Source organism: Thamnophis elegans, chromosome 11, assembly GCF_009769535.1.
Source record: "Thamnophis elegans isolate rThaEle1 chromosome 11, rThaEle1.pri, whole genome shotgun sequence".
In the NCBI taxonomy this organism is placed as follows: Eukaryota; Metazoa; Chordata; class Lepidosauria; order Squamata; family Colubridae; genus Thamnophis; species Thamnophis elegans.
In genome coordinates this window covers 38,951,946-38,977,086 of record NC_045551.1, presented here as the reverse complement: position 1 = coordinate 38,977,086, position 25,141 = coordinate 38,951,946, and the positions used below count along the sequence as shown (strand labels likewise).

Below are 25,141 nucleotides of genomic sequence, written 5' to 3'. Positions count from 1 at the left end.
GCATTGGAATGAGGAAAACATTTTTTTTTAAATGGAGGTTGTAATAAAAAGATTTAGAAACACAGAATACTCTATCAGGAAAATAAATTAATAAATATTGCACTGTATTCGCTCAACGTATTTTCGATATGTATAAAAATACCACATACCACATATTTTATTTAGAGATTTAATTTATATATCACAAATACTGCTTTTAATATAAGTACAATATAATACAGTTGTATTTATGTAACTGCTGGTGTTCACCCTGTATTATGAACTGAATGGCATGCTGTGCTGTCAAAATTTTACTAAAATGGCCTCTAGTTAAACTTTTCCAAAGTATAAAATCATGCAAAATCTACATCCTATATAATACAACCAGTACAGTAATTGAAGCCAGTATCCTACAGATAGCCTGGGCTATCTTTTGAATTTCTTCTTGCAGTGTCCATGAGCCAGCCATCATTTTCTTGCAGAAGTAGCGATTTCTGTTTTGTCAGTGGCATCCCACCTCAACTTTTGAAATCGATGACAGTGTGCACAGTTATTGGCCAAAAGTCTTCATTACCCGATGCAGTTCAAACTGCAGAGTTAGTCCACTGAGAAGTCATGGTTAGGAAGCTTTACGTTTTCCTCCTGTAACTACTGGTCTTGCGTATTCCACAAAATCATCTATTAGGACTGGCCACGCTCCTAAAGAGGAATTAAATAATTCTGAATAAAGGCTCTGAATATTTACAGCAATCTGATATTATAGTAATCTGTATCTCTTGGAGGAGGTGGTGGTGATATGTCTTAATCTAAAGTTATTAGTCAATTACTGTCCCATTTCTATTCTTCCCAAAGCAGGTGAATCCACTCAACAAGAATAGGGAAGAGAATGGCCGAGGGCTCAGCCCTCTTCTTCATGTTATTTAGCAATTACATAAAAGTACTAGGAGAAGTCATTGGTTAGTTGTGGACACATACCATCAAAATCCTAAAGAACACAAATATACATTTCTCAGCTGGATTATATAAGAGATGCAGTGGATGTCTTGTCCTGGTACTGGAGGCTGGTCAAAAAAGGATCAAGCTGAATCACAGTAAGGCAGAATCACTATTCAGAAATTATAAACCTTTTTAAAAGCTCCAACTTTGGTCGTGGATAAGGTGACTCTCCCCTTAAAAGAGCAAGCCTTGATTTAAAGGTTCTCTTGGGCTTGTAGTTGTGTTGTCACATTGTCTGCCCTTTGGAATACCATACCACCAAGATCAAACCCTAACTCTGCTGACGTTCCAAAAAGCATGCCAGACTTGATTCCCCATTCCTATGCATGAGGAATCAAGAAATTACCTGGAGCCTTTGAGATATTCTTATTTTATTAGATTTGTTTTTTATCTTAATGTTCATCATATTTTTTTTTAGTTTGTATGGTATTTTTATTTATTGCTAGCTCCCTAGAGTCACTATGGCAAGATGGGCAGCCCTATAAATCCAAATCTATAAAATTAAAGCATCTTCTTCATGGGAAAATATAACAATAATCTGTCAGAAAGACTTTTAACACCTAATTTAAATGCAGTGTACTTAGCTACATTTTAGAATCACAATTCTTTTCAGTACATACATATATCCATACATACAATAAAGAAGAAAATATTGGTTAAGAAATTGAAATTTAACTCGTATTCACCAAGTCACTAAAATCAGTAGAACTCAAATTAATCCCACTGATTATAATGTGAGGGTTAGCAACGACAAGATGTGGCCTACCACCCATAATCATCTGGCCCACTGTCCCAAAAATACATCTATTTACCTGACCTGCAACAGAGAAGGAGGAAGCGTTTTCCACCTCCTTGGACAGCCATTTTGGTGACTCCTTCACCAGCCACCTCAGCACAGGAACGACAGTGAAAGTAGCAATGGAGAAGAGGGTTGCTAACCCCTTTAATAGTTACATTCCTAATATTGCTAATATCTAGTTAAAGATAGAATTTTTAAAGATAATATTTAAAAAATAATTATATTTAAACATATCTACATCACTTACCTTCTTCATCATAGTTTGACATATCATCTGCAATCATATTTCCAAAGTCTAAAAGAAGGTTCCAAGTATCCTTAGGGATTGATCTTTTATGATGCTCCTATGTAAGAAAAAGAATCTAGTATGAATTCAATTTATATTTTGACAGATTTAGTAAAAATTTTACTGAGAAGATACTGACAAAAATTATTGAAATAGGAGACTTAAATAAATCAAGATGTAGTAATTGAATAATAAAATTACTGTAAAACATCAATTTAATGGACCCCGAACAAAGGAGTTTTGTGATAGACAAAATCCATTATTTTTGAAATTTACCCATAAACAATGGAAAAAGTAGGTAGTTTTCAAAGCAGTTTGCACAATTGATGTAAATAATCTTAATTATGTATTAAGATAAATAACACACTGGTGAGCTGCCCCAATTTGCTGTCAATAAGCTCCAATACACAAACCTTCTTCCCATATGGTCTGTTAAACTGAATTTATTATACCCCTATTCGGAACTTGCACAAACACACTTGGAATAATCCTGTAGGATACTTACCAATAAAAATTTATTCCAAAGATCTAAAAATTTAAATCTTCCTGATAACACTAAATTCCAATATGCAATTGCCATTTCTAGATCTGAAAGACATAAATGTAATTTATAACATTAGTTGTTGTTACAGTTTTCCACATCCCCACTATGCACGACAATATGTTTGAAAGAAAATATCTGGTTTTATGTTATATTATGGCAAGAAAATTCAGTACAGGTAGTTTGTGACTTATGATCACCATTGAGTCCAAAATTTATGATGATAAACGAGACAGTTGTTAAGTGAATCACTGGAGCTGTTATGTTCGTAACACGTACACTGAATCTGGCTTCCCTATTGATTTTGCTTTTCAGAAGGTCACAAAACGTGATCACATGACCCCAGGATACTGCAATTGTCATAAATACAAACAAGTTGCCACCCAAATTTTGATCTGACGACCATGGAGATGCTGCAACTATAGTAAGTGTGAAAACTTGTCATAAGTCACATTTTTAGTGCTATGTAACTTTACTGGTCACCAAGCGAATAGTTGTAAGTCAAGGTTTGACTGCAATTCTATAGATTTTAAGTTACATTTTTTAAAAACACAGTTTGTGCCTGTACAAGTTCTAAGTCATTTTAAAGTTTAAAACTAAATACTTACGAATAAGATCTGTAAATATGGAATGGGTCTAATGAGGTCTAAGGCCTCGCTTGTCCAACCATACTGTATTTTAGACATGTGATATACAAAATGCCACTCTTCCTTGTTATTATGCTACCGGTATGACATTGTAGCTTAAACAACATTTCACTTTATCCATGCAAATTATGAACCCTTTTACTATAGCCAAAAGATAGCTCCCAAGTTGTAATGTTGAATGTGACAGAAAGGGAAATTATTAAATTCATGGAGAATAACCACATTCATTTCAACTATCACAGAATAGTTTTTTTCCTGTCTTACCTCATTTTTCAGAATGTATCCCCCAGCTATTCTACTAAAAACATCATTTTACACAATAGTCCAATGCATGTTTATTTAGAAGAATGTAAGTAAAAGAGTATACAGAGTTTATTTATTTATTTATTTATTTATTTATTTATTAATAGAATTTCTATGCCGCCCAATCCCGAAGGACAGTTGTAGTCTTGTATTGAAATTTCCCAGAAGTTACATATTTTTCACACTATAAAACACTCCGGATCATAAGACGCACCTAACTTTTGGGGAGGAAAAAAAAAAACTACCTCTGCCTCCCAGCAATTTATCTCCTTGCAGAAAACAGCAAACACTCTGGTCAGCTACAGCATCACCTTATTTAGCACAAGTTGATTGGTGGTTGGATCAGCCTCCCGGAATACCGCAGATCAGTTGTTCCATGTTTCAGAGATTGCTGCCACCCATTGCCACTGTGCACCCCAGTTTTGGCCTCTGCACGCCCCATTTTTGGCCTCTGTGTGTCCTGTTTTTAGCCCGTTCTAGGCAGCGGGGATTGCCACCACTGCCTATCACCGCCGAATGACAGCAGTGATCCCACCACCTGGAACGGGCTGAAAATGGGACAAGGGAGGCTGAAAATGGGGCACACAGAGACTGAAAATGGGCACACGGAGGCCCAAAACAAGACACGTGGAGTCAGAAAATTGGGTGTGCGGAGGTGGTGGAAGTGACTGGCAGCGGCAATCCCTGCAGCCGGAAGCAGCTGATCAGAAGTATTCTGGGAGGCCGATCCAACCACCAATCAGCTGCTTGTGCTAAATCAGGCTGTGCTGAAGCAGGCTATTTGCTGCAAGGAAGCAAATTGCTGGAAGGCTGAGGCTGAAGGGTGGGGACTGGGTGGGGCTTCGTCGCTTTATAAGATGCACAGACACTTCCATCCACTTTTTTGGGGGGTAGGGGAGAGCATCTTATAAGTGGAATAATACAGTATTTGTCAGAGGGTACCATTGATACAAGTGCACTGCTCATTATTCTGAACTATCTCTACTGTAAACAAACTGAAATCTGGGGAGAGATTATCAGAACAATGTATATTTTTACAAATGCATATACTAATTTGTATTTATTCTGCATATACCTTCATGAATTAACCAAATCATTTCATATCTGTCAATATGAATGAGACAAATATTTTCATATTTATGCTAATGTTTTCCCTAAATGCATATATTGTAGTGAAGCTTACTTGAAAATACATTTTTAATTTCTATTAATGATTTTAAATGCAATAGAAAAGGAATTACAAATTAAACTCACAAAAAGAAATAGAATAAAGTGTGAATAAAAGAAAGAAATAAAATTTAAAAAAGAAATATGTAAAGAGAAGTGACTTCCAATCTTCATTAGAAGGAAAAACAATTTTAATAACTCATTACCACTTATAAAATTACAAATATGTATTTCTTCTTCCTATAATCCATCCCTTCTATATGCAAAACCATAAATCATCACTTTTTAATTCTGGTGTCAGCAAAAAGTCCATTACAGTTTACCAGAACTTTATAAACTAGAGCTTTATTTTAACCTAGATCAAACAAACCAGCTTTATATTCCTCTCTTTTACTTCTAACAATCTTGATCTTTGATTCATTCAGACGTTGTATGTCTTTTTCCTATCACAAAGACTTCTTTGAGGCTTTTACAGATCTGTTTTGTAAATCCAGTGGAAAGTCATTATCCATGGTCATTGTCTTGTCTTGTCTTTTGTATTTCCCTTTTGATTTTTCAAAACCTTAACTAGCTTCTTTTGTAAATCTAATAAAAAGTCATTATCAGGATGGTTCTCATGGCTTTTCTCTATTTTATAATCCACAATTTTCCTATCATTTGTATTTCCAATTTGCATCTCACTGCTGTGTATTCCCTACTTTTTAAATTCATTATTTCTGATTCCACTATTACTCATTAAACAAGTTTTTTCACGTGTCATTCCTTCATCAACATCTTTTAGACAAACTCAATCCTTAGAAGCAGACTTTATTAACTGATATTGTCGTTACTAATTTTTAGCCCTGTATTTCAAATATCTCATTTAATATTTCAATTATTATAGTATTTTGTGTCAATCTGTAAATCACAATCTTAAAGGCAAGTTTTTTTCTTTTTTTCTGAACTTTTATCCACTCTGATATCTAATTTAAATCAAAAGATTTATTATCTTTGTTATAACTGGAAGTAGTCATAATAATTCTGGTTCTCACGAAAATCCATTTATTTCAAACTGTTTAGATTCTCAACCTGAGTTAACTTTTCTTTTGTTTAGAAATAAACTCACCAGGTAACTTTTTAGACTGAACATTTCTTAAAATATTTCAAGAAGCAATTTCCAAATGTGATTAGAAGTGAGGTTAGCAAATTTAATATCTTTAAGGGTGTCAACTGTGCTTGTGAGCTTGATGATTAATTCCTTCGTTTCTTCGCAGTCAGACCCATTAGAGACTACTATCTTGCAGTCTCCTCACAAAGACACACCATCCAAATCACATGAATGATCTCCAGTCTTCTTATCTGGACAGGTTCCAAAGAACTGGGCTACTCACCGGTTCTTTGGTCTTTGCCGTGGTTGTTATCTTCACTCTCCACAGAGATGTATTTAGCTTGCCATGCCTCCACTGGAAGTTGACAATATATAATCCTTCATTAAAAAAAAAAAAAAAAACTACACCTATTGAGACAGCTTTTTGTCCCCAACTCTTATCAGTGCATAGATGCACAAAATAGAATAGGCATCCAAGTACAAATATCCGTGTCTCTGAATAGAAATTATATTGACAATAAGCTCCTGAATGAAAGACGGAATGTAAATTTAATAAAAAAATAAATGATAAATAGATAGCCCATACCAATAAAAACAAATAAGTGGAACATCTGAAAATGTTTAGAGTAAATACTTGCTTGAATATGATTTTATTAAAAAAATAAATTAATTGCATTATCAAATAATATCCCAACCAAAGACAGGACAAATTTGAGGATGTTTCTGTTTTAATAAATTATAGTGTATTGTAAATAAGCATAGAGCTTTGTACAGGTATGCCTATCTTTTCTCCATATTTTGATACTTTAAATATCTCAGACTAAAAATATGTTCAATTTGCATATTTATTCCAAACATACATCATTAAACTGTTACATAAACCTTCTGCCTAAGGAAACAAAAAGTATCAAAATGAGCAGCCAAAGAGATATGACAGGCATGGACTTAAAACATGGCATATTAAACCAAAAGTTTTAAAACTGAAACAAGTCTATAACGAAAAATGCATACAATAGGAATAACTCTTTCCTTTACATATACTGGCAGTAAATTTTTCTTTTGTTTATAAAAGTGGGAAAAATAGTTTTTGGCAATCATCACTATGCAACTCTCTGCATAAATTTCCAAGGATCATCCAGTCCCTAAAATAGGCTGCAGATTTGTTCTATTTATAAAAGGAAAATACTGATGTCCCTGCTATTAGTATGATCAAAGCTTAATGGCATCTATAGTAAACTATTAGATATGTGCTCAGCCACCACACTAAGGAAATACCTTTATTGCACTATAACATTGTCACGATTTGTCTTGTAAATTTACAAATGATTATTCTCCTAAAAGATTCTCCATGCACAATGATGACTATTCTGTATTCATTTCACCTGATATATCATTTGTTCACAAGGTGAACAATGGTAGCTACAATATTATATGTAATATTATATGTTTTCTTTAACCAATGCATTCCAAAAATTCTAAGCAACTTCTAAATTCTAGATCTTTTCTGTAGAAACCTAGAAAAATGATAGTTCAAATCTATTTTAATTTCAACTTATGTAACTGTGATAAGTAATTTGTGGAATAAAACAATGAGAATGAATCTAAAAGCAATGATATTTGTCATGGGTGATAATTCTTCCTAATTTTCCAAGTCAACTCCAAGCAGCTAAAAATCCCCCAAAATAAGATTACAAAAACAGATTTGTAGTATATTTATTATCATATTGCTTTCTCAAAAATACCTAATTATAGTCTTTCCTGTTATCACACTTTGTTGTGAAACAATATGACACAATACTGTAATTTGTTTTGTATATACACACACATGTTCAGTGTAAAATTGGAATATTTCCTTTCCAAAATAGCATGTGCTATCTTCCTATATCTTTTGCACGGCACTCACAACCCATATATGTCTCTAAAAGATAAGGCTAGCATTCCTTTGGTGCATGAGATTATTTTAAGAGAGGATCTGAGTTTTCAAAGTTAGCTCCAATTTCTGTCATAGCTACTATTCCTAATGCAATGTAGACATTAAATAAAAACAAAATTCAAAACCAGACTAGCTTTATCCATGTCAGTCCCAATTCATTCCAACTTTACTTAATCTGTCTATGATATATTTCTTGTATCAAGTATAATGATTTACATATACTACTATATATAAACTAGAACATAGTTGCCTTAACACAGGACTGCACAGCTCAAGGACCTGAAAACTGAAACATTTAACACAGCCTCTGAACCTTTAACATTTAAACACGTTTAATTCATAAAGGTGCAAAGAAAAGATAAAAATCAAACTGTTCTGACCATATGGCATCACAGGGAAGCATATAAACCAACTAAAACTCTCCAAAATATTCTAAGTAAACAAAACAACAACAGCCCCAGAAGAAAAAGGAGTATTCTACAACACACAATACAAGAATTATATATAAAGTGACCAGACGTCTCGCTTTCGGCGGGACAGTCACGATTTCTAACAATTTGTCCCGCGTCGTTTTAAAAAAGTCCCGATTTTGGCTTCATGTTGAAAACGCAGTGAATTTGCTTAAGAAATCCTAACCAGGGCAAGACAAGACACTCTGTCTAACCGCTCTCTATGTCTCAGTACTTTCATTGAAGATATTAAAACGTTAAAGCAAGAAAACGGAACACACCCACCCCCGCCCCTTTTACTTCCTTTTATAAGAAAAGATGACCCAGTACCATACAGCTCCAGGAAATACGTTGGCTAGAGAAGCAGCGACTGTTCCTTCCTGGATTTCCCGGAGGTTGGAGGTCGGCACGGAGGTTGGAGGTCGCCTTGTGTGGGAAAAATGGTGGCGCGCGAGGAGCTCAAGGTTTCTTTGAAAAATATTTCCCTGGGACTAATTTCACCATTTGAATTTGCTCAGTTCTTTGTATTAACTTCTACATCATTCTGGATTGACTTGGAGTGCTTCTTATGATTCTTGATGAATGTATTCTATTTTATTTTTCTTTATGTACACTGAGAGCATATTCACCAAAGACAAATTCCTTGTGTGTCCAATCACACTTGGCTAATAAACTATTCTACTCTACTCTACTCTATTAATTTCTATTTCAATTCTAATAAGGAGTTTAGCTTCTCTCTCTTGAAAATGTAAGGTAGCATAAGGCATTATAATGCAAGCTAGCCTTAGCTTCCAAACAGTTCATTTAGTGACCAAACTTACAATGGCATTGAAAAAAGTGACTGATGATCATTTTTCACACTTAGCGGCCATTTTCACACTTAGCGACCATTGCGACATCCTCATGGTTACGTGATCAAAATTTTGATGTTTGGCAACATATTCGTCTTTATGATGGTTTCAGTGTCCTGGGGTCATGTAATCGCCTTGTGTGACCTTTTGACAAAGTCAAATGGGGAAACCAGATTCGCTTCTGTTACTAACTTATCAGCTGCAGTTATTCACTTAAGAACTGTGGCAAGAAAGGTGGTATAATGGGGCAAAATTCACCTAACAAATGTCTCACTTAGGAACAAAAATTTTGGGCTCAGCTGTGGTCGTAAGTCAAGGACTACCTGTACATTAACCATCCTTTCTCTGGAGACAGCATGGTCATTCTCACTGCTTCAAATGGGGGGTGGTGTCTTGGGGAGCAAAACGTTTTTGGTTCCTACACCTGTGGATTAACATCACGTCTCCTTGGATGAGCAGCCAGGGATAGAATCTGATTCCTTTAGGTCAGTGCTTCTCAACCTTGGTCCACCTGAAGATGCGTGGACTTCAACTCCCAGAATTCCCCAGCCAGCTGGCTTGGTGGATTCTGGGAGTTGAAGTCCACACATCTTCAAGTGGACCAAGGTTGAGAAACGCTGCTTTAGATGGAGAGAAAAGTTGATAGAAAGAATACTAAAAGCTACTTAATGTTAACAGTAAAATAACTAGATAAAAGCAGAGATTGAGTCTCTAAATCATAGTTAGATAGTAACATTCTTCTTGCCTTACAATGAAGAGTAATGGGGACCATTTTAAAAAAAACCTAGCGAGGAGGGAAGTGTGTCAAAGTATTGTGCATAGAATTTTTAAAAATGGTTTATTTCAATTTATTTTGGATAGAATCTTTTTTTAAATAGTCTAAGACAATTTAAAAAAAGAATCCACACAGAATAAATTGAAGTAAAACATTTCAAACTATTCCACACAGAATAAATTGAAATAAAACTATTTTAAAAAATTCTATGCACAATACATTTCAAAGTATTGAGTATAAAATTTTTTAAAATGGTTTTACCAATATGCCAAAGAATAAAATTATACTGTACATAATTTTTGTAAACATATTAAATAAATCTAAATGTAAATAAATGTATTATATTTGTAAATTGTAGTTATGTTGAAATAAAAAAATATTATAATACTATTTTTGCGTTATATGAAAATTTTTGTTGCTCCGTATAAGAATAAACTGTAATGTATATCCCATTATCAAACTATTTTGTCATATTTTTCAAATAATAATGTGACATCCGTTATTCAAAATATGCAAGCTAAACCATTCACTTAGCTATGGATTACAATAATCTTCCCTTCCCAGCCAACCTGAATATCTCGCTTAAAAAAAAATCTACTAGTGAATCTCACCTAAGCTTTCATTTTGTTAAAAGTCTATTATAAAATCTCTTATTATTGAAAACATAATAACTTAAAAAAACAAAACTCACCTAAACCTTTTTGCCCAGGGTTTTTAGCAAAGTTAAAAGTAAACTGATAAAAATCTTTAAACTTCATTGGATCCTTTAATTCTTGTTCCAGTCTTGGTAAAAGAGATTTTAGCTTGTCTGTGGTATCACACCTGGTAAAAAGATGCTACTTTTCAGTTTATTCAGTATAATTGTATTGTTTTAGAATTTTGAAATATAAATATAAAACTTATAAAATATATGTTCAAAAAATAGGAAATTGCAATATACACGAAATAGATCCATTTTAAGACTAATTCAGTTGCTGTTAGTATAACAAACATATTATGCCATAATATTTCATTCAGCTGCAGAAATAAATACATAAAGTACATATTCATTTTGTATTGCATATAGAGTGATTTTGCAAATAATAGGCAGCTATAACTAGTGCAGTAAAATAAATGCCTTTTACCCTAATAAGAGTTAAAGCATGGTGTAAGGGCATTTATATGAGAACAATAAATATGATAAAGCTAACTTATTTCTCTACAATTTCATCTCCTGTAATTTAACTTGAACTATTGTTTTATGCTATTTTGTCAATTGATATATAAAGTAGATTATGTATCTATGTAAAACTGAAAACAGTGATTCTCATACAACAAAATTACCACAGACAGCTGTTGATAAAATGTACCATCCATTTTCCATTTACTGTACTTCTGATGATAATAAAGTCCAATTTCAGTGAGCAGAATAACAAGAAAATGCTTCTGACTTTCTAGTAAGCAATGTGGGCAAAATCACATCCTTGTGATCAGCATTAATATTACTTAAATTTAATTATTAGTATACTTTATTTTTAGGTGCACAAGCAACTCATATTGGGGTTTTGTAATATTTACTTCTCAACTTACAACCATTTCTCTAGTGACTGTTCAAGTTAAAGTTAAAACGACCCTGAAAAATGGCTTACAACCCATCCTAGCAGTTACAACCATTGCAGGATCCCCACAGTCTCATAATCAAAATTCTGGCACTTGGCAAGTATTTATGACAGTTGCAGTATCCCAGGGCCGTGGGATCACCATTTGTGACCTTCCCAATTGGCTTCTGATAAGTCAATTGGGAAAAGTCAAGGGGGGAATCAGGATTCGCTTAACAATTGCATAAATCACTTAACAACCACTGTGATTCACTTAACAATTGTGGCAAAAAGGATGTAAAATTGGACACAACTCACTTAACAACTGTCTTACTTAGCAACAGAAATTCTGGTTCTAATTGTGGTCACAAGTTGAAGATTAGATATTTGATCTGTATATGAACTGCTTGTCGTTCTAGGATTGTAACTGAATTGCAGCATTTTGCACAGATCAACAATTAAGCATTTGCCAAGAAATTTAAATTGGCTCTGATTTTAAATACAATGAGTAAGTATAACCACTTGGTTAGATGACATCAACATAGGTACAATCCATGGTGACTATAGAAAAACACCTGACATTGCAATCTGTGATAATCTATAGTTTTTTTTAAGGCACTCCTATTTTTTCAGGACATTTATTGTCCTTTTCTGCTACTTTGCTCAACCTTCTCAGAAACTGCTGTTTTTACTAGTTTGCTGACGTGACTAAGTATATAAGATTCTGTTTAGTGAGCATTGTTTAATGGGGGCAGTCTTAGTTTAGTCCACTGGATGCCGTTTCCTTTGTCTTCTTAAAATTTAACATTTAGCCATTTTTTTCACTTTCCCTCGTGAAAGTCCCCAAGAAACTAATGTTATCTTTCAAACTATTAAGTGTTTTGACGTTCAACTTTAATGGCATGTCTCATCCCTTCCAATCTTGCCATTCATATAATCTATTTCCTGTGGAAATTAAACACATTACTTTCGCTTTATCTTTATATTCATCTGAATAGTGTTGATATTTAAAATGATAACTTCAACAAATACTTGTATTTCATCTGGTATTTTGCTATAGTACTGTGGTTTGGACCAATATATTTTTGTAAATCCATTTTTCCTTCCTGAGTGGGCATGTGTAATTGTAGTGCTACACTTTTTGTGTTCAACCATCGTCTGATGTTTAATGACCCTTGTCCATTTTTATTTCAATTTAATGCCATTTTTATGACAAAAGTTAGAGCATTGCACCAATTAAACAGATATAGGGTTAATATATATCTATGTCATTTCTTCTTGTTTTTGGACAATTCTACTTCTCCAAATTTAGATTTTTATTGTAGCTTCTTATTCTGTGAACAAGGAACTATGAAGATTCCTTGGAAGAATAATATAATATTCTGACAGTTATAAACATTAATATTGCGCACAATCTGAAATACACTCTGCACAAAAGGCTCATCGTATTCAATAAAACAGGTAAATCTTATAAATTTGCTTGCTCTTCCTATTTACACTGTATATGACCTTACTTCCCTCTGCCTCTTTAGACACTAGAAAGGTGATTGGAGATCTGAAGTTGGAGGAATTGTTCCCTTACCATGGTAGAACGACTTCCCATTGAAATTTAAAGTTACGGCAACTCTTCTTTTTTCTGGGGAAACACTAGGATAGTCCTCCTTGGAATGAATAGATCCCAACGGATTCCAGAAAACTCTAGCTCTTCTAGCTAATATGATGGATGCTCCTGATAAAAGTTTTGATTATTCTGTAAAATGTAGGTGTGACTTGAGCAGTTGACATAATAAGCAATTTTGGAAGGCAGTTGTAATATAGATAGAAGTAAAAAAATCTGATTAAATACTACTAAGCTCATTATTAAAGTCTATTATATGGCCGGGAGGGAGGTGAAAAACCAGAATTTCCCTGTGTGGTTTGGGTATTACTAAGAAATAGCCTAGCATAAAGTTGAATAGAATCCTTGGTAATAGATTGTAGTATGTTAGCTTTGAAGATACAATCAATTATACTTATCTTATACTTAAGACTCAGCATTTCTGGCAGTTAAATTTATAAAAGTCTTTTTTATGACTTTATGACAGATTTGTTGAATTCTGATGACAAAATGATTGATAGAGATTGACCTCTCACTTGATTTTAGTTATTACAGCTTATTATATATGGCAGGATGGGAATATTTGGGTGAAAGGTATAAGCTACTTAAGATATGTCAGATATTTTGTCATACTGTAGTCTATTTGCATTTTAGAAATAACATTTGTCTGATACTTTTCACTCTGAATCTTCTTTTATGTTTTTATCTTTTAAAAAAATAATAAAATTGAACTTTGCCAGTGAAGGAGTGGGCCTTCATTCATAAAGACTATGATGAAAAAATTCAGATGTGGGTCTCAATAAGTATAGCCTTCTCAATTCCCTTTTATCTTCCCTAAAGTTTAACGTCTGCATTAATCTGTTCAGCAAGGTCATTCAGAAACGTAGTATAAAATATTATGTTGCTTACATAAAACCCTCTTGTTTTCATAAAATCCAGTGAAAAGACAAAATATTGTGCTTTGCCAAAGTAAATGAATTGGATGACAGTCAAGAAAGCTCAATCCAGGCATAGAGATGCTACTGATAGGTGATTTGTTTAGGTGAGTTATGCACATCCTATTCCAAAAGAGATTGCAAATCTTCCTAATGTGAAAAACATCTATATCAATCTTTGTCATTAAAGTCATAAATGTCATCTGTAAATGATGTATCTTTTCTTGGATTAGGTTACTGGGTCAGTTATAATAATATGTGGACAGATAGTTACCCTGCTAATTTATGCCCTGATCATTTTTATGTAAATTACTACAGTGTGTTTTATATGAGGCTAATCTTCAAGGTGGGCCAAAATCTAGTTAGTATTATAGTTCAGCAACAGTATGAATTGGAACTAGAACTACAATATGAAAGTACACTTATCTTACATGGTTATTGGCGACTCCTGTTTGCTCATAATCCAAGGTATTAATAAAAATTTGTATAATTTTTCATTGTTTGGGACCATAATGCCTGAAATAACAGTATTAATTATATGTTCCCATTCATCATCTGAGATTATCTTCAGGGGTTCTGCTGTAGATGGGTCACTGCAAATGGCCATAAAGTTAAACTGGCTGTCAAGTGCCCAAAATGTGATCCCATGACCACTTTGGAAGTGGGCATTATAATTTCAAAATGTGTTGCAATTAGCTTTGAGAGTATCCATTGTAAACTGAGACTATCTGTACAGATAGTTCTCGATTTATGACAACTGAGCCCAAAAATTCTGTTGTTAAATGAGACATTTGTTAAGTGAATTTTGTGATATTTCTTGCCATAGTTGTTAAGTAAATTACTGCAGTTGATAAGTTAGTAACATGGTTGTTAAGTGAATTTTGCTTCCTCATTGAATTTGCTTGTCAGAAGGTTACAAAAGTTGATCACATGACCTTGGGACACAACAACTGTCATAAATATGAACAGTTGCCAAGCATATGAATTTTGGTCACATGATCATGGGGATGCTGGAAAGCTTGTAACTATGAAAAACGGTCCTACATCACTTTTTCAGTGGTATTGTAACTTTGAACGGTTACTAAATGAACTGTTGTATGTCAAGGACTACCTGTACTTGGCTGTCATTAAAATCAATAAAACATATATTAATAGTGTATCCCACAATATTTGTGTTTGAATTTCATAAAATAGCAAGATTGCTGTTCTCAAAACTGCCTGCCATCAGCAAGACCACTTTAAAAAATAAGTTTCAGTTGAAAGAAATAGTGAGTTACTTACTTAGTAAGCACGCCAATTGAATGCAAAATATATTTGTGGGAGGGAATATATTCAGAACTGAGGAACTGGATTATTTTACCTATTTTAAGATGTTTATACACTCTTAATAAACCATAGTCTTATGTCAAAACTTTTTAAAGTCCTTGCACAATTAATTAGGCAAGTTACTGTTAATTTTAATTCCACAACCATGTGTAATTCTTTGTATATTTCATATACTTGAATTTTTAACCAATTTGACAAAAACAGTTTTGATATAAACTATTTTGATATTGAAAAATATGAAATTCTGATAAAAAACTGTTATGCTCACCCCAACTCTGTCATGCCATCTACAAATTCTTTTTTACTGAATTCACACTGAGTCGCTGCCCGGAATTTCCATGCTATGACCAAAACACTGATACTAGCAGGATCCAGACTTAAATCGTCACAAAATTGCTGAATTCCATCAATGCCAATTTTATTGTCATCCTGTGGGTCTGTATTTGAAAACAAAACAAAACAGGGTGTTATATTTTATATTAAAGATGCGTAATTTTTTCATAATCATACAATGTTATTCTGATTTTTAAAACTACATCTTTATGGTTTCCATTCTTACTGCCTAAAAAATATAATCATATAAATCAGGTCAAAAAAGGAACTAGTGGCGATCTGTATACATAGAAAGGTTCATTTCATTTAAAATTGTAGTAATTTTAGCAACAGTACTGATATTAAAAGCACAACTGTCCAATATAAAAACCTATGAGACCATTGTGGTTTGCTTCCAATATGAGCAAGTAAATTTAGATGAGAAATATACATTACATTTTGCTGAGATGAAAAGCAAAACTTTTGAGACTGATTAGGGTTTAGAATCATAGTTGTTAAAATTCTAACACCCTATTATTTCAATAAAAAGTTCCTGCTATTTTAAGCAACATAGGTCTCCAGGGGTTGATAGGCAGACTTCTGTTTCTCCATGTCACATCATCATTCTTTAGACACCAGCAGCTAAAAAAAGGCACCTCTTTGCACATGCTACACTTCTAAAATATTATTTGTTTATCCCAAGTAGAGCCTTGTAATGAACGCTGCTAGAGATTGCCAAATCAATTTCCCCGCTAAAATTAAAATTAAAAGTTCTATTCTCACAGAGAAAATAGTTAAATGTTTAGAAAGTGTTCCTACTTCAGTTCACATATTTTGCCTTCCTCTTTTTACACGGCAAATAGGTAAAAAATGTGATACTTGTTCTTTTAGCACACATCACTGCATGCTTAAGCTAACTACAGCTAGTCCTCAACTTACAATCCTTTGTTTAGTGACCAATCAAAAGTTATGACACACTGAAAAAAATGAATTATGACAGTTTTTCACATTTACAACCGCTTCAGCAGCCTCATGCATGGTCAAAATCTGGATGCTTGGCAACTGGTTCATATGACGACTGAAGTGTCCCAGGGTCATGTGATCATTTTTTCTGACAAGCAAAGTAAATGGGGAAACCAAATTCATTTAACAACCATGTTACTAATTTAATAACTGCAGTGATTCATTTAACAACTGTGACAAGAGTTCATAAAATGGGTCAAAACTCACTTAATAACTATCTCACTTAGCACCAGAAATTTTGGGTTCAATTTTGGTCGTAAGTTGAGCGCTACCTGACTGCAGCTGAAATTAGTAAGAAGAATTTTCAAGTTAAACGCTAGCTATTCCAATATCAATTGTTGTAATTATTTTAACTATTTCATATAAGCATCTTTGGGGGTGGCCATTTCCATCATCACTAATCATTTGCACTTCTCTCTCTGCGCTTGAAGTGCTGATAACTGTAAAGCTTCAAAATGTTACTTATTTGGGGCAAAGGAAATAAAGCATTCTGTTAAATATTAGATATCTGGGTAAGGCAGAATGTGTCTGACTACCTTTTGTCTCAAAACAATCAGAGTAGCCATATGCTTATAAGAAAAGGTCTTAACAACATTTTCAAGTATTCTACTCCCATGCAAGGAATGAAATTTTATGTTGCTGAAGTTTTAAAGAATAGCAAATTGCAAGATGTAATTGGCAGGAGATAGCTTGAGAATGCAAAGAAAACCATTTGCAATGCTCTGAGAAATCAGTTTTGTTAAAATAATACACTAACAATTGCATTAAAGCATTAGTTAAGGGTAAACATCTACACTCAATGACAAGCAAAATAAAAGCAGACCAAGTGTAACAAAAGCAATGTGCCAGTCATAAGTGACCTAAAAAGTTATGATGTAAAAAAGGTTAACAATTAAGTAAAAAAATTAATATAATGTAAAATTTATGAGAATAAACTAAATTAAAATGTATAATTTAATAGTGTCACTACTCCAAATTTAGGCCATTTTATACCTTTTTACAAAAATTGCTGTAGGTAACTATTTAGTAATTTTATTGGTGATAGAAACATTGTGATCTCAGAGTAAGAAAGGAACCATCTCTCCTTCATAACAGATTTCATTTTTGTTAAGGTATGTTAAAGATGTATCTGCAGCCAAATTACTGTAGAAATAGGAAAGGAAAATTTTATGATTTAGGGTCTCAGGGTCATCCTAACCACAAAGACATGTTTTTTTGGTGAATGGAATTCTGCTGTACACTTCTAACCTGGTACTATAGAGGGTAAAGTGTTGAAATGAGGCAAAGAAAAAACCACATCAGCACTGAGAATTGGCTACAATTCATACTCAAATTCTTCTGCCAGGTAATGCCAAAAATTCCTTTACAGGATTGAAATTTAGCTCTAAAACTAGGGAAACAAAGAAAAGAGAGAAAGACTGCAATAGCCTGGACCAACTACATTTTTTATTAACTATCATGATAAATGTTTTTAAACAGAATTAATAGGTCAACAAATCAGCGCTAAACAAAAGTTTAAGCTAGTAGGAGAGTGAGCAAATATGCCTCTAATGAGAATGTAACAGCTTCGGGTGAGGATTAAAGTACCTGAGACATAACAAGGGATTTTGTAAAAAGGTACATTGGACTATGTCAAAGGGCCTTGAATCATTAAAGGCGCCTATCTGTGTAGCACATAATATTTAAGATAGAGTTTTAGCTTTAGAAAGTATACATCTACCCATTTATTTATTTGACTTTTATCCTGCCTTTATTACCTTATAAATAACTCAAGGTGGTGGAATATACATAATACTCTTTTGTCGTCCTATTTTTTCCACAAAAGCCTGTGAGGCAGGTTGAGTCGAGAGGGAGCAACTATCCCCAAATCACCCAGCTAGCTTTCGTGCTAAAGGTGAGACTTTAACTCACAGTCTCCTGATGTCTAGGCCAGTACCTTAACTATTACAACAAACTGGGGAGGAAAAACCAGGATTGCTTTGACAGAATTGTTAGCTTTGGCAGACACTGAGTCTAATTTGTTTTCGTTTTCTGTTCACAGAAATCACCTATTAGCACAACTTTCCTACAGACCATCAGTGTCCTGCCCAATCCTCCACTATCAAACACAAACATATATATGAAGTGCCTTTAGGAAGTTTGATATTAATGCTTTTAAAAAAACATATCTTACCAAGGAATTAAATTTACTAATACTAATGAACACATACCCATTACTTTTATCTTATTTTGAAGATTGTAATTTATCCACTTGTAGAATGTAATATTCATCCCTTCCCACTTATTGCATCTCCAAATCAATTTCAGAATAGGACTTTTCAGAGCAGATATAATACACATGGAAGGAAAGCCAAAAGAAGCTTGTTCTTAGATATATGATAAAAATTAAATAAAATGCAGCCTTTACTATTTATTTTTTTAGAAATAAGCTTGAAAATCCAGTATAATAGAAAAGAACTAGAATCACAAACAAAGATTATGACTTATTCAAAAAGATAACTGTAGGTGTGTAACATACAGTATGGTTCCCCCCCCCCAAACTTTATATACAGGTAGTCCTCGGTTTATAACAATTGAGACCTACATTTCTGTTGCTAAGGGACATTTGTTAAGTGAGTTTTGCCCCATTTTATGACCCTTCTCATCACAGTTGTTAAATGAATCACTGCAGTTGTTAAGTTAGTAACATGGTTGTTAAATGAATCTCGCTTCCCCATCAACTTTGTTTGTCAGAAGGTTGCAAAAAATGATCACATCACTCTGGGATCCTGCAATCATCACAAATGTAAGTCAGTTGCCAAACATCTGAATTTTGATCATGTGACCTTGGGGATCCTGCAATGGTTGTAAGTATAAAAAATGGTCATTTCACTTTTTTCAGTGCTATTGAACTTTAAATGGTCCCTACATCCATTTGAATATGAAAAATACTGATAGGACTAAACATAGAGAACTCATAATTGATGATTTATGTATAGCAGTCATACAAGGATTAAAAAATAAACTAAATTATTAACCAAAATAAATTATTATTTTGTGTCACAAAATATATAGCTCAATAACTGAAGGATACCCCAGAAATGGAGTGAAATAATCCTTAATTTAATAACCCCTCACCAACCTCAGGCTGCAGTGCAATTGAAAAAGTCATTTTCTTGTTTATGACTTGCTATAGGAGCCCCCCTCCCAATAAAGAACTAGCTATAAATATTCAATTACACAGGTACAGTTTTGATAATATTAAATAAATCACACCTTCTCTCAGTTTTTTTTAACAAATACCCCTGTAGAATAAAGAAAATTTGTTTAGCACAGAAATTGATCAAGCGCAAGGGAGGAAATAAACGATATTTGGAAATCATATTTGTGGATTTGAATTTTTTTAATGTGGCGAGGAAACAAGGGAATAAATTCAGTAATTAAGATACCGTAACAGCAATGACATTTGTTAGGTATGAAGACCTCTGTATGCAGCACCATGGGCAAAGTAGAAACAAGAACTTCTGAGTTAAAAGACTGAATCTTTTTTTAGAAAGTTGGGTATTTGTATGGTTATCCACAAATATGCCTATGCATTAATATACAACAGAGCTAAAAGAGTATTCAAAGTATTTCATTATTTATTCATCTTATTTATAATCTGCTTCTCTTCATGGACCTTAGAATCCTATGTATGGTTACTTATTTTATTGTCACAAACTTGTGAAACAGGCGGGGCAGTGAAAAACTGACTGCCCTATAACCACTGCATCAATCCAATAATTTATTATAGTTCATGACCAGCACATAATAAAAAATATAAAAATTCCATTTATGATTTATTCCTTGTAACCACTTTACTGTCTCTCAGATAACTGGATTGTTTTCTAAAATGTTTGCAGCAATATGAATTCACAAACAGATTTAACAAAAGAGTTTCAATAAAGTTTCCAAACTCAGAGACATTTTTATAGTTGAACATAATTCTGTATTTCAGAATATCCATAAAAGAAATTATTCAATTTTTTACCCTGACTAATTCTTTAAAAGAGAATATTTATTAACAAGCATATTTATCTTTACCTAAATTAAGAAAAATTATATAGATCCTTGCTGGATCTAGTCAGGTTGAATGCTGTACATTAACTCTTTCAGCAAAGATTTCAGTGGAATGTACTGCTCAATCTTAATAATGCACATATGGTCATTATATCTTTGGGAATATTCAATAAAAATGGGGTAACAAATTTAAGCTGCATTCACATTTTCAGTAGAACCAATTTAAGCTTGTGTAAGAAGCAACTGGTCTAGAAGAGGAGACGGAATACAATAATACTGTGTTTCCCCGAAAATACAACCTGTCCTGAAACTAAAGCCTTGCCACATTTTTTGTGTGGGCAAAAATATAAGCCCACCCCCGAAAATAAATCCCCTGGACAACTCCAGCCAGGCAGACCACTGCTCACTGACATAGCGGTATCCTGAAGGCGCCAAGCTGCAGGAGCCGGGGGAGGGGTGGGGAGAGAAAGGCGCTCACATTGCTTGCTGCCTTCGAGATACCGCTAGGTTGGGGAGTGGCGTTCTGCGTGGCCGGAGAGGGGAGTTGCCCAGTTCTCCCTGCAGCAGCCGCTGCCGTGCTCAGAGCATAACGTCTTCTCCGGTTCCAAACTTCCAAACTCGGCTGCCGAGTCTTCCAGCAGCGGCCGCTCTAGGAGTGCGCGCTATGGTTGTGGGCTGGCTGCTGGAAGACTTTGTAAGAGAGTCTTCTGGACAGAGAGTCTTCCAGCAGCCAGCCCACAACCATAGAGCGTACTCCTAGAGCGGCGCTGCTGGAAGACTTGGCAGCAGAGTTTGGGAGTTTGGAACGGGAGAAGACGTTATGCTCGGAGCGCGGTGGCGGCTGCTGCAGGGAGAGCTGGGCCCGGACATGTTGAGGCTAGGAGGCATGCCTGCTGGGGGTGGAGCAGGGGCTCACGCAACCCCCTTCTCCAGCCCGGCAGAACTCCATGCATTGACCTAGGGATATCCCTAATGTGCCAAGCCATGGGAGCTGGGGAGCGGGCAGAGCTCCACGTGGCTTGGCGCCTTAGGGATACACCCTAGGTCAGTGAATGGCATTCTGCCCAGCTGGAGAAGGGGTTTGCCGGGAGGTTGCTTGTGAGCTTGGTCACCTCATGGCTGCTTCGCCCCTGAGGCTGTGCCCGGCTCTTCGGGAGCCAGTTCGCAAGGGAGCAGCCCCCGGCAACCCAAAACAATAAGCCCTCCCCTATAATAAGCCCAAGGCCATATTTTATAAGTAAAAAGAAAATAAGATCCTGTTGTATTTTTGGGGAAACACAGTATAATTTAATTATATCACATTGACAATGCAGATCCTATATAAAATAGTTCATATCTACTCAAAATATATGATTAGTCTCCTTGCCTTAATGTACAGGTAGTTTTTGATTCACAACATCTCAATTAGTAATTGTTTGAAGTTACAACGGCACTGAAAACAGTGACTTAGGATCGTTTTTCACACTTACGACTGTTGCAGCATCCTCATCGTCATATGATCAAAATTCAGAACTTGGCAACTGGCTCATATTTATAATGGTTGCAATGTTTTGGGGTTGTGTGATCCCCTTGTGTGACCTTCTGCCAAGCAAAGTCAGTGATGAAGCCAGATTCACTAAATAATTGTGTGACTATCTTAACAGCTGCAGTGATTCGCTTAGCATCTATGGCAAGAAAAGTTCTAAAATGGGGCAAAACCCACTTAGCAACAGAATTTTTGTGTTAAATCATGGTTGTAAGTCAAGGACTACCTATGAGTGCCCAGATGTTTATATATTTTAAATTAAAACTTCTTTACACATATTTTCTTTAAAAGAGATACAGCTTTACATTTAATAAAGTATACTATTCTAAACACACATACATACAGATATACAAAAATAGAGTAGTATCACTATACTCATGTTTATAGTTTGATACCATTCATGCATACCTAGAACTAAGTCCCACTATGTTCAGTAGGGCTTACTTTTTAGTAAATATACTAGGACTGTAGCCCCCTTTCCCCTGAAGGTGTAAACTGAAGTGGAAATCAAGCTCAAAGGAAAAAGTGAAGAAATAAACCTTACCTTTGTACCTGTTATACAATTGTTCTAATTTCTTTCTGTCTATTGAAATTTTCATGGATTCTTTGTAGTACAAGTCTGGATTCTGGAAGTAGTTGTCTGTTGCCACTTCTAGTTTCCACTCATTCTGCATTAAGCAGTATATAGCAGTCCTTTCACCAGCCTGGGTAACTGCCATAAACTGGCGGACCTTGTCCTTCTGAGCCGATTTAAGCTTATGCTTTGGGATGCAAAAGAAGCAGGAAAGCCAATGAAGCTAATCCAGATGGTTTTTTTTTCAAAATTTTACTAAAACTGCCTGTCTTTAAAAAATATTGTATTCTTTTTTGGGGGGGAGTAATAATATTTCATTCCAGAAAAAAAACAAATATATCTTATTTCATTATAGTAAAAAAATTTCTTCTGAAAACAAAAAAAATAACTGAACATATATATTTTTAACAAAAAAAATCTGTGGCCAATTCATTTCAGTCTTAACTTTATGCCTCCATGTAAAAAGACACAACTTTTTACACAGTGGCTTTCCATTAAATGCATAAAACATTAAGTGAAAGAATCTTTATAATGATAACCCTACAGTAAATAACCAAAAATATTGCATTCTTAATGTAATATGAATATGTGATTATACTGAGATAGATTAAGAAGTTTAATGCTGGAAATGTATACACAATTACTTGTGCCTTATTCTGAGAAGTCATGCACAGGATTACACATTAGTTGCCATATAAGTGGTCCTGCCAGTAAAAAAAAAAGCAATTTCAGGAGTAAGCGCTTCATAAATATTACTTTACATTATTAAAAGTAACATTTTTTAAAATATGCCCAGCCAAGATAAATAATGTCAATGTATAATTTTATACAAAATTTCTATGTAGGTTTTGATAACATTTCTGAACAGTAGGGCACTAAAATATTCATCAGTGAGATTATTACACACTTTAAGGAGATCCTCCAGCAAAAAATGTCCCTCTACAAACAAATCACTTTAGAAAATGGACAAGTTTCAAGCATAACTTGTCCTACACAACTATATATGATTCTTCCATTTAAATAAATTGCCTAAAAAAAGCAATCTTGATACAGGTATGTTAAAAAAGACATCCTAATAAAACGAAGGTCCTAGTTTCTGTATTTGCCATGCAAACATAAGATTTAAATCTTTTTTAAGTTCTATTTTTGCTTAGCTTTAAGAATGCATGTTCTCTTCTTCCTTTAGCTTTCCTAATTCTCTTAAGGGTGAAAACGGAGGGGGAGGAAAAGAGTCGAAAGGCTTGCAAGAAATCAGAATGTTAAGTTTAAAAAGGAGGAAGAGGAGGAGTTGCAATTCCAGGTGTTAAAACGAGGCTTTGCTCCCAAAGTGGGATTATCTTTTCAATTTTGTTCTTCACCAAAGAGGCCACTCACCTAAAGGGATGTCAGGGAAAGAAGTGGTGAGGGGACAAGGAGAAGGTTGGAGACTACAATAGCGAAGGAGCTATTTCACCGTGTGGAAAGAAAAAAGGGAAAATGCAACGAAATAACCCGAGACAGAGGGAGGGGAGTATTCTTTCCTTCTTCCCTGGGGGGGCTTCCCGGGGCCTATCGGCTTTCCTTTTAAGCCAGCTCCTGAGAGAACAGGTGAGGATCCCTGGGGCATCAACGGGACGGGGGGCTCTATAAAGAGCCAAAGGAAGACAAAAGCCTGGGCCAGGGGAACCGGGAGAAGGCTCGGCCGACCGACAGCCACCTGCCAGCTTCTCCCCTGCCCAAAAAAGGGAAAGGTACGTGGCGAGGGTGGCGGCGGCGCCTTCCCTGCCCAGCCCGGGGCTCCTTCCCCACGCAGTCCTCCCTCCCGTCCCTGCCGCCGCGGCTCCCTGCGCAACTCCCTCGCAGCCCTGCGCGCCCGTTGCCCCCTCCCTCCCTCCCTCCCTCCCTCGCGAGCTCCCCATGACGCGGACAGGCGAGGGGGGGGCGCTCCACTCCGGGCGCCCGCCGCTCTGCCCTTTGCTCGCGGGCGGAGGCGACTGTGTTCATCCCGCGGGAGGAGCCTGCTTCCCTCCGCCTCTCTCCCCAAGCGCGCGCGCTGAGGGGGGGGGTCGTTCCAGCCGGGGAAATCCACCCGACCCCCCCACCTACCATTTTATCAGCAGGGCTTTCATCCAACTTCCCTCGCCAGCGCGGCCACTGCCGCCGCTGTTACCGCCGCCGCCGCCAGTACAGCTTGTTTCTGCGCAGGCGCGGGTCGACTTTCCCTTTACCCCTCTTCCTCTCCTCCTCCTCCCTCAGTTCGTGGGCTTCAACTGCCGGGCATCGTCCGCACCGCATCAGGTTCAAGAAACCCCACTGCGTTTCCTCTTTTTCTCTCGCTCCCGCTTCACAACTACTTCGACCTGAAGGATGAAGGATGCAGGATGCTGAGGAGAGTCACCCGAGTCCGGCCAGAGCTCGAACTACGTTACCCATGAGGCCCTC

The 25,141-nt window shown here is 35.5% G+C and overlaps 1 protein-coding gene across 3 annotated transcripts; it reads right to left on the bottom strand.

Annotated features, from left to right (window-relative positions):
- Positions 1–133: 133 nt before the first annotated feature.
- DCUN1D2 (defective in cullin neddylation 1 domain containing 2) lies at positions 134–24,936 on the bottom strand. Of its 3 annotated transcripts, none has more exons than XM_032226206.1 (7): positions 24,806–24,936; positions 22,691–22,907; positions 15,517–15,685; positions 10,505–10,635; positions 2,566–2,648; positions 2,022–2,118; positions 134–678 (listed from the first exon to the last, which is right to left on the bottom strand). In XM_032226206.1, the coding sequence occupies exons 1-7, from the start codon at positions 24,806–24,808 to the stop codon at positions 599–601; spliced, it is 780 nt and encodes a 259-aa protein (XP_032082097.1). In that variant the 5' UTR covers positions 24,809–24,936; the 3' UTR covers positions 134–598. The 3 variants fall into 3 exon arrangements, with proteins under 3 accessions (XP_032082097.1, XP_032082098.1, XP_032082099.1); XM_032226207.1 differs by lacking the exon at positions 24,806–24,936 and adding an exon at positions 24,095–24,559; XM_032226208.1 differs by lacking the exon at positions 24,806–24,936 and adding an exon at positions 18,794–18,897 and having other exon boundaries at positions 22,691–22,762.
- Between the last annotated feature and the right edge of the window lie 205 nt (positions 24,937–25,141).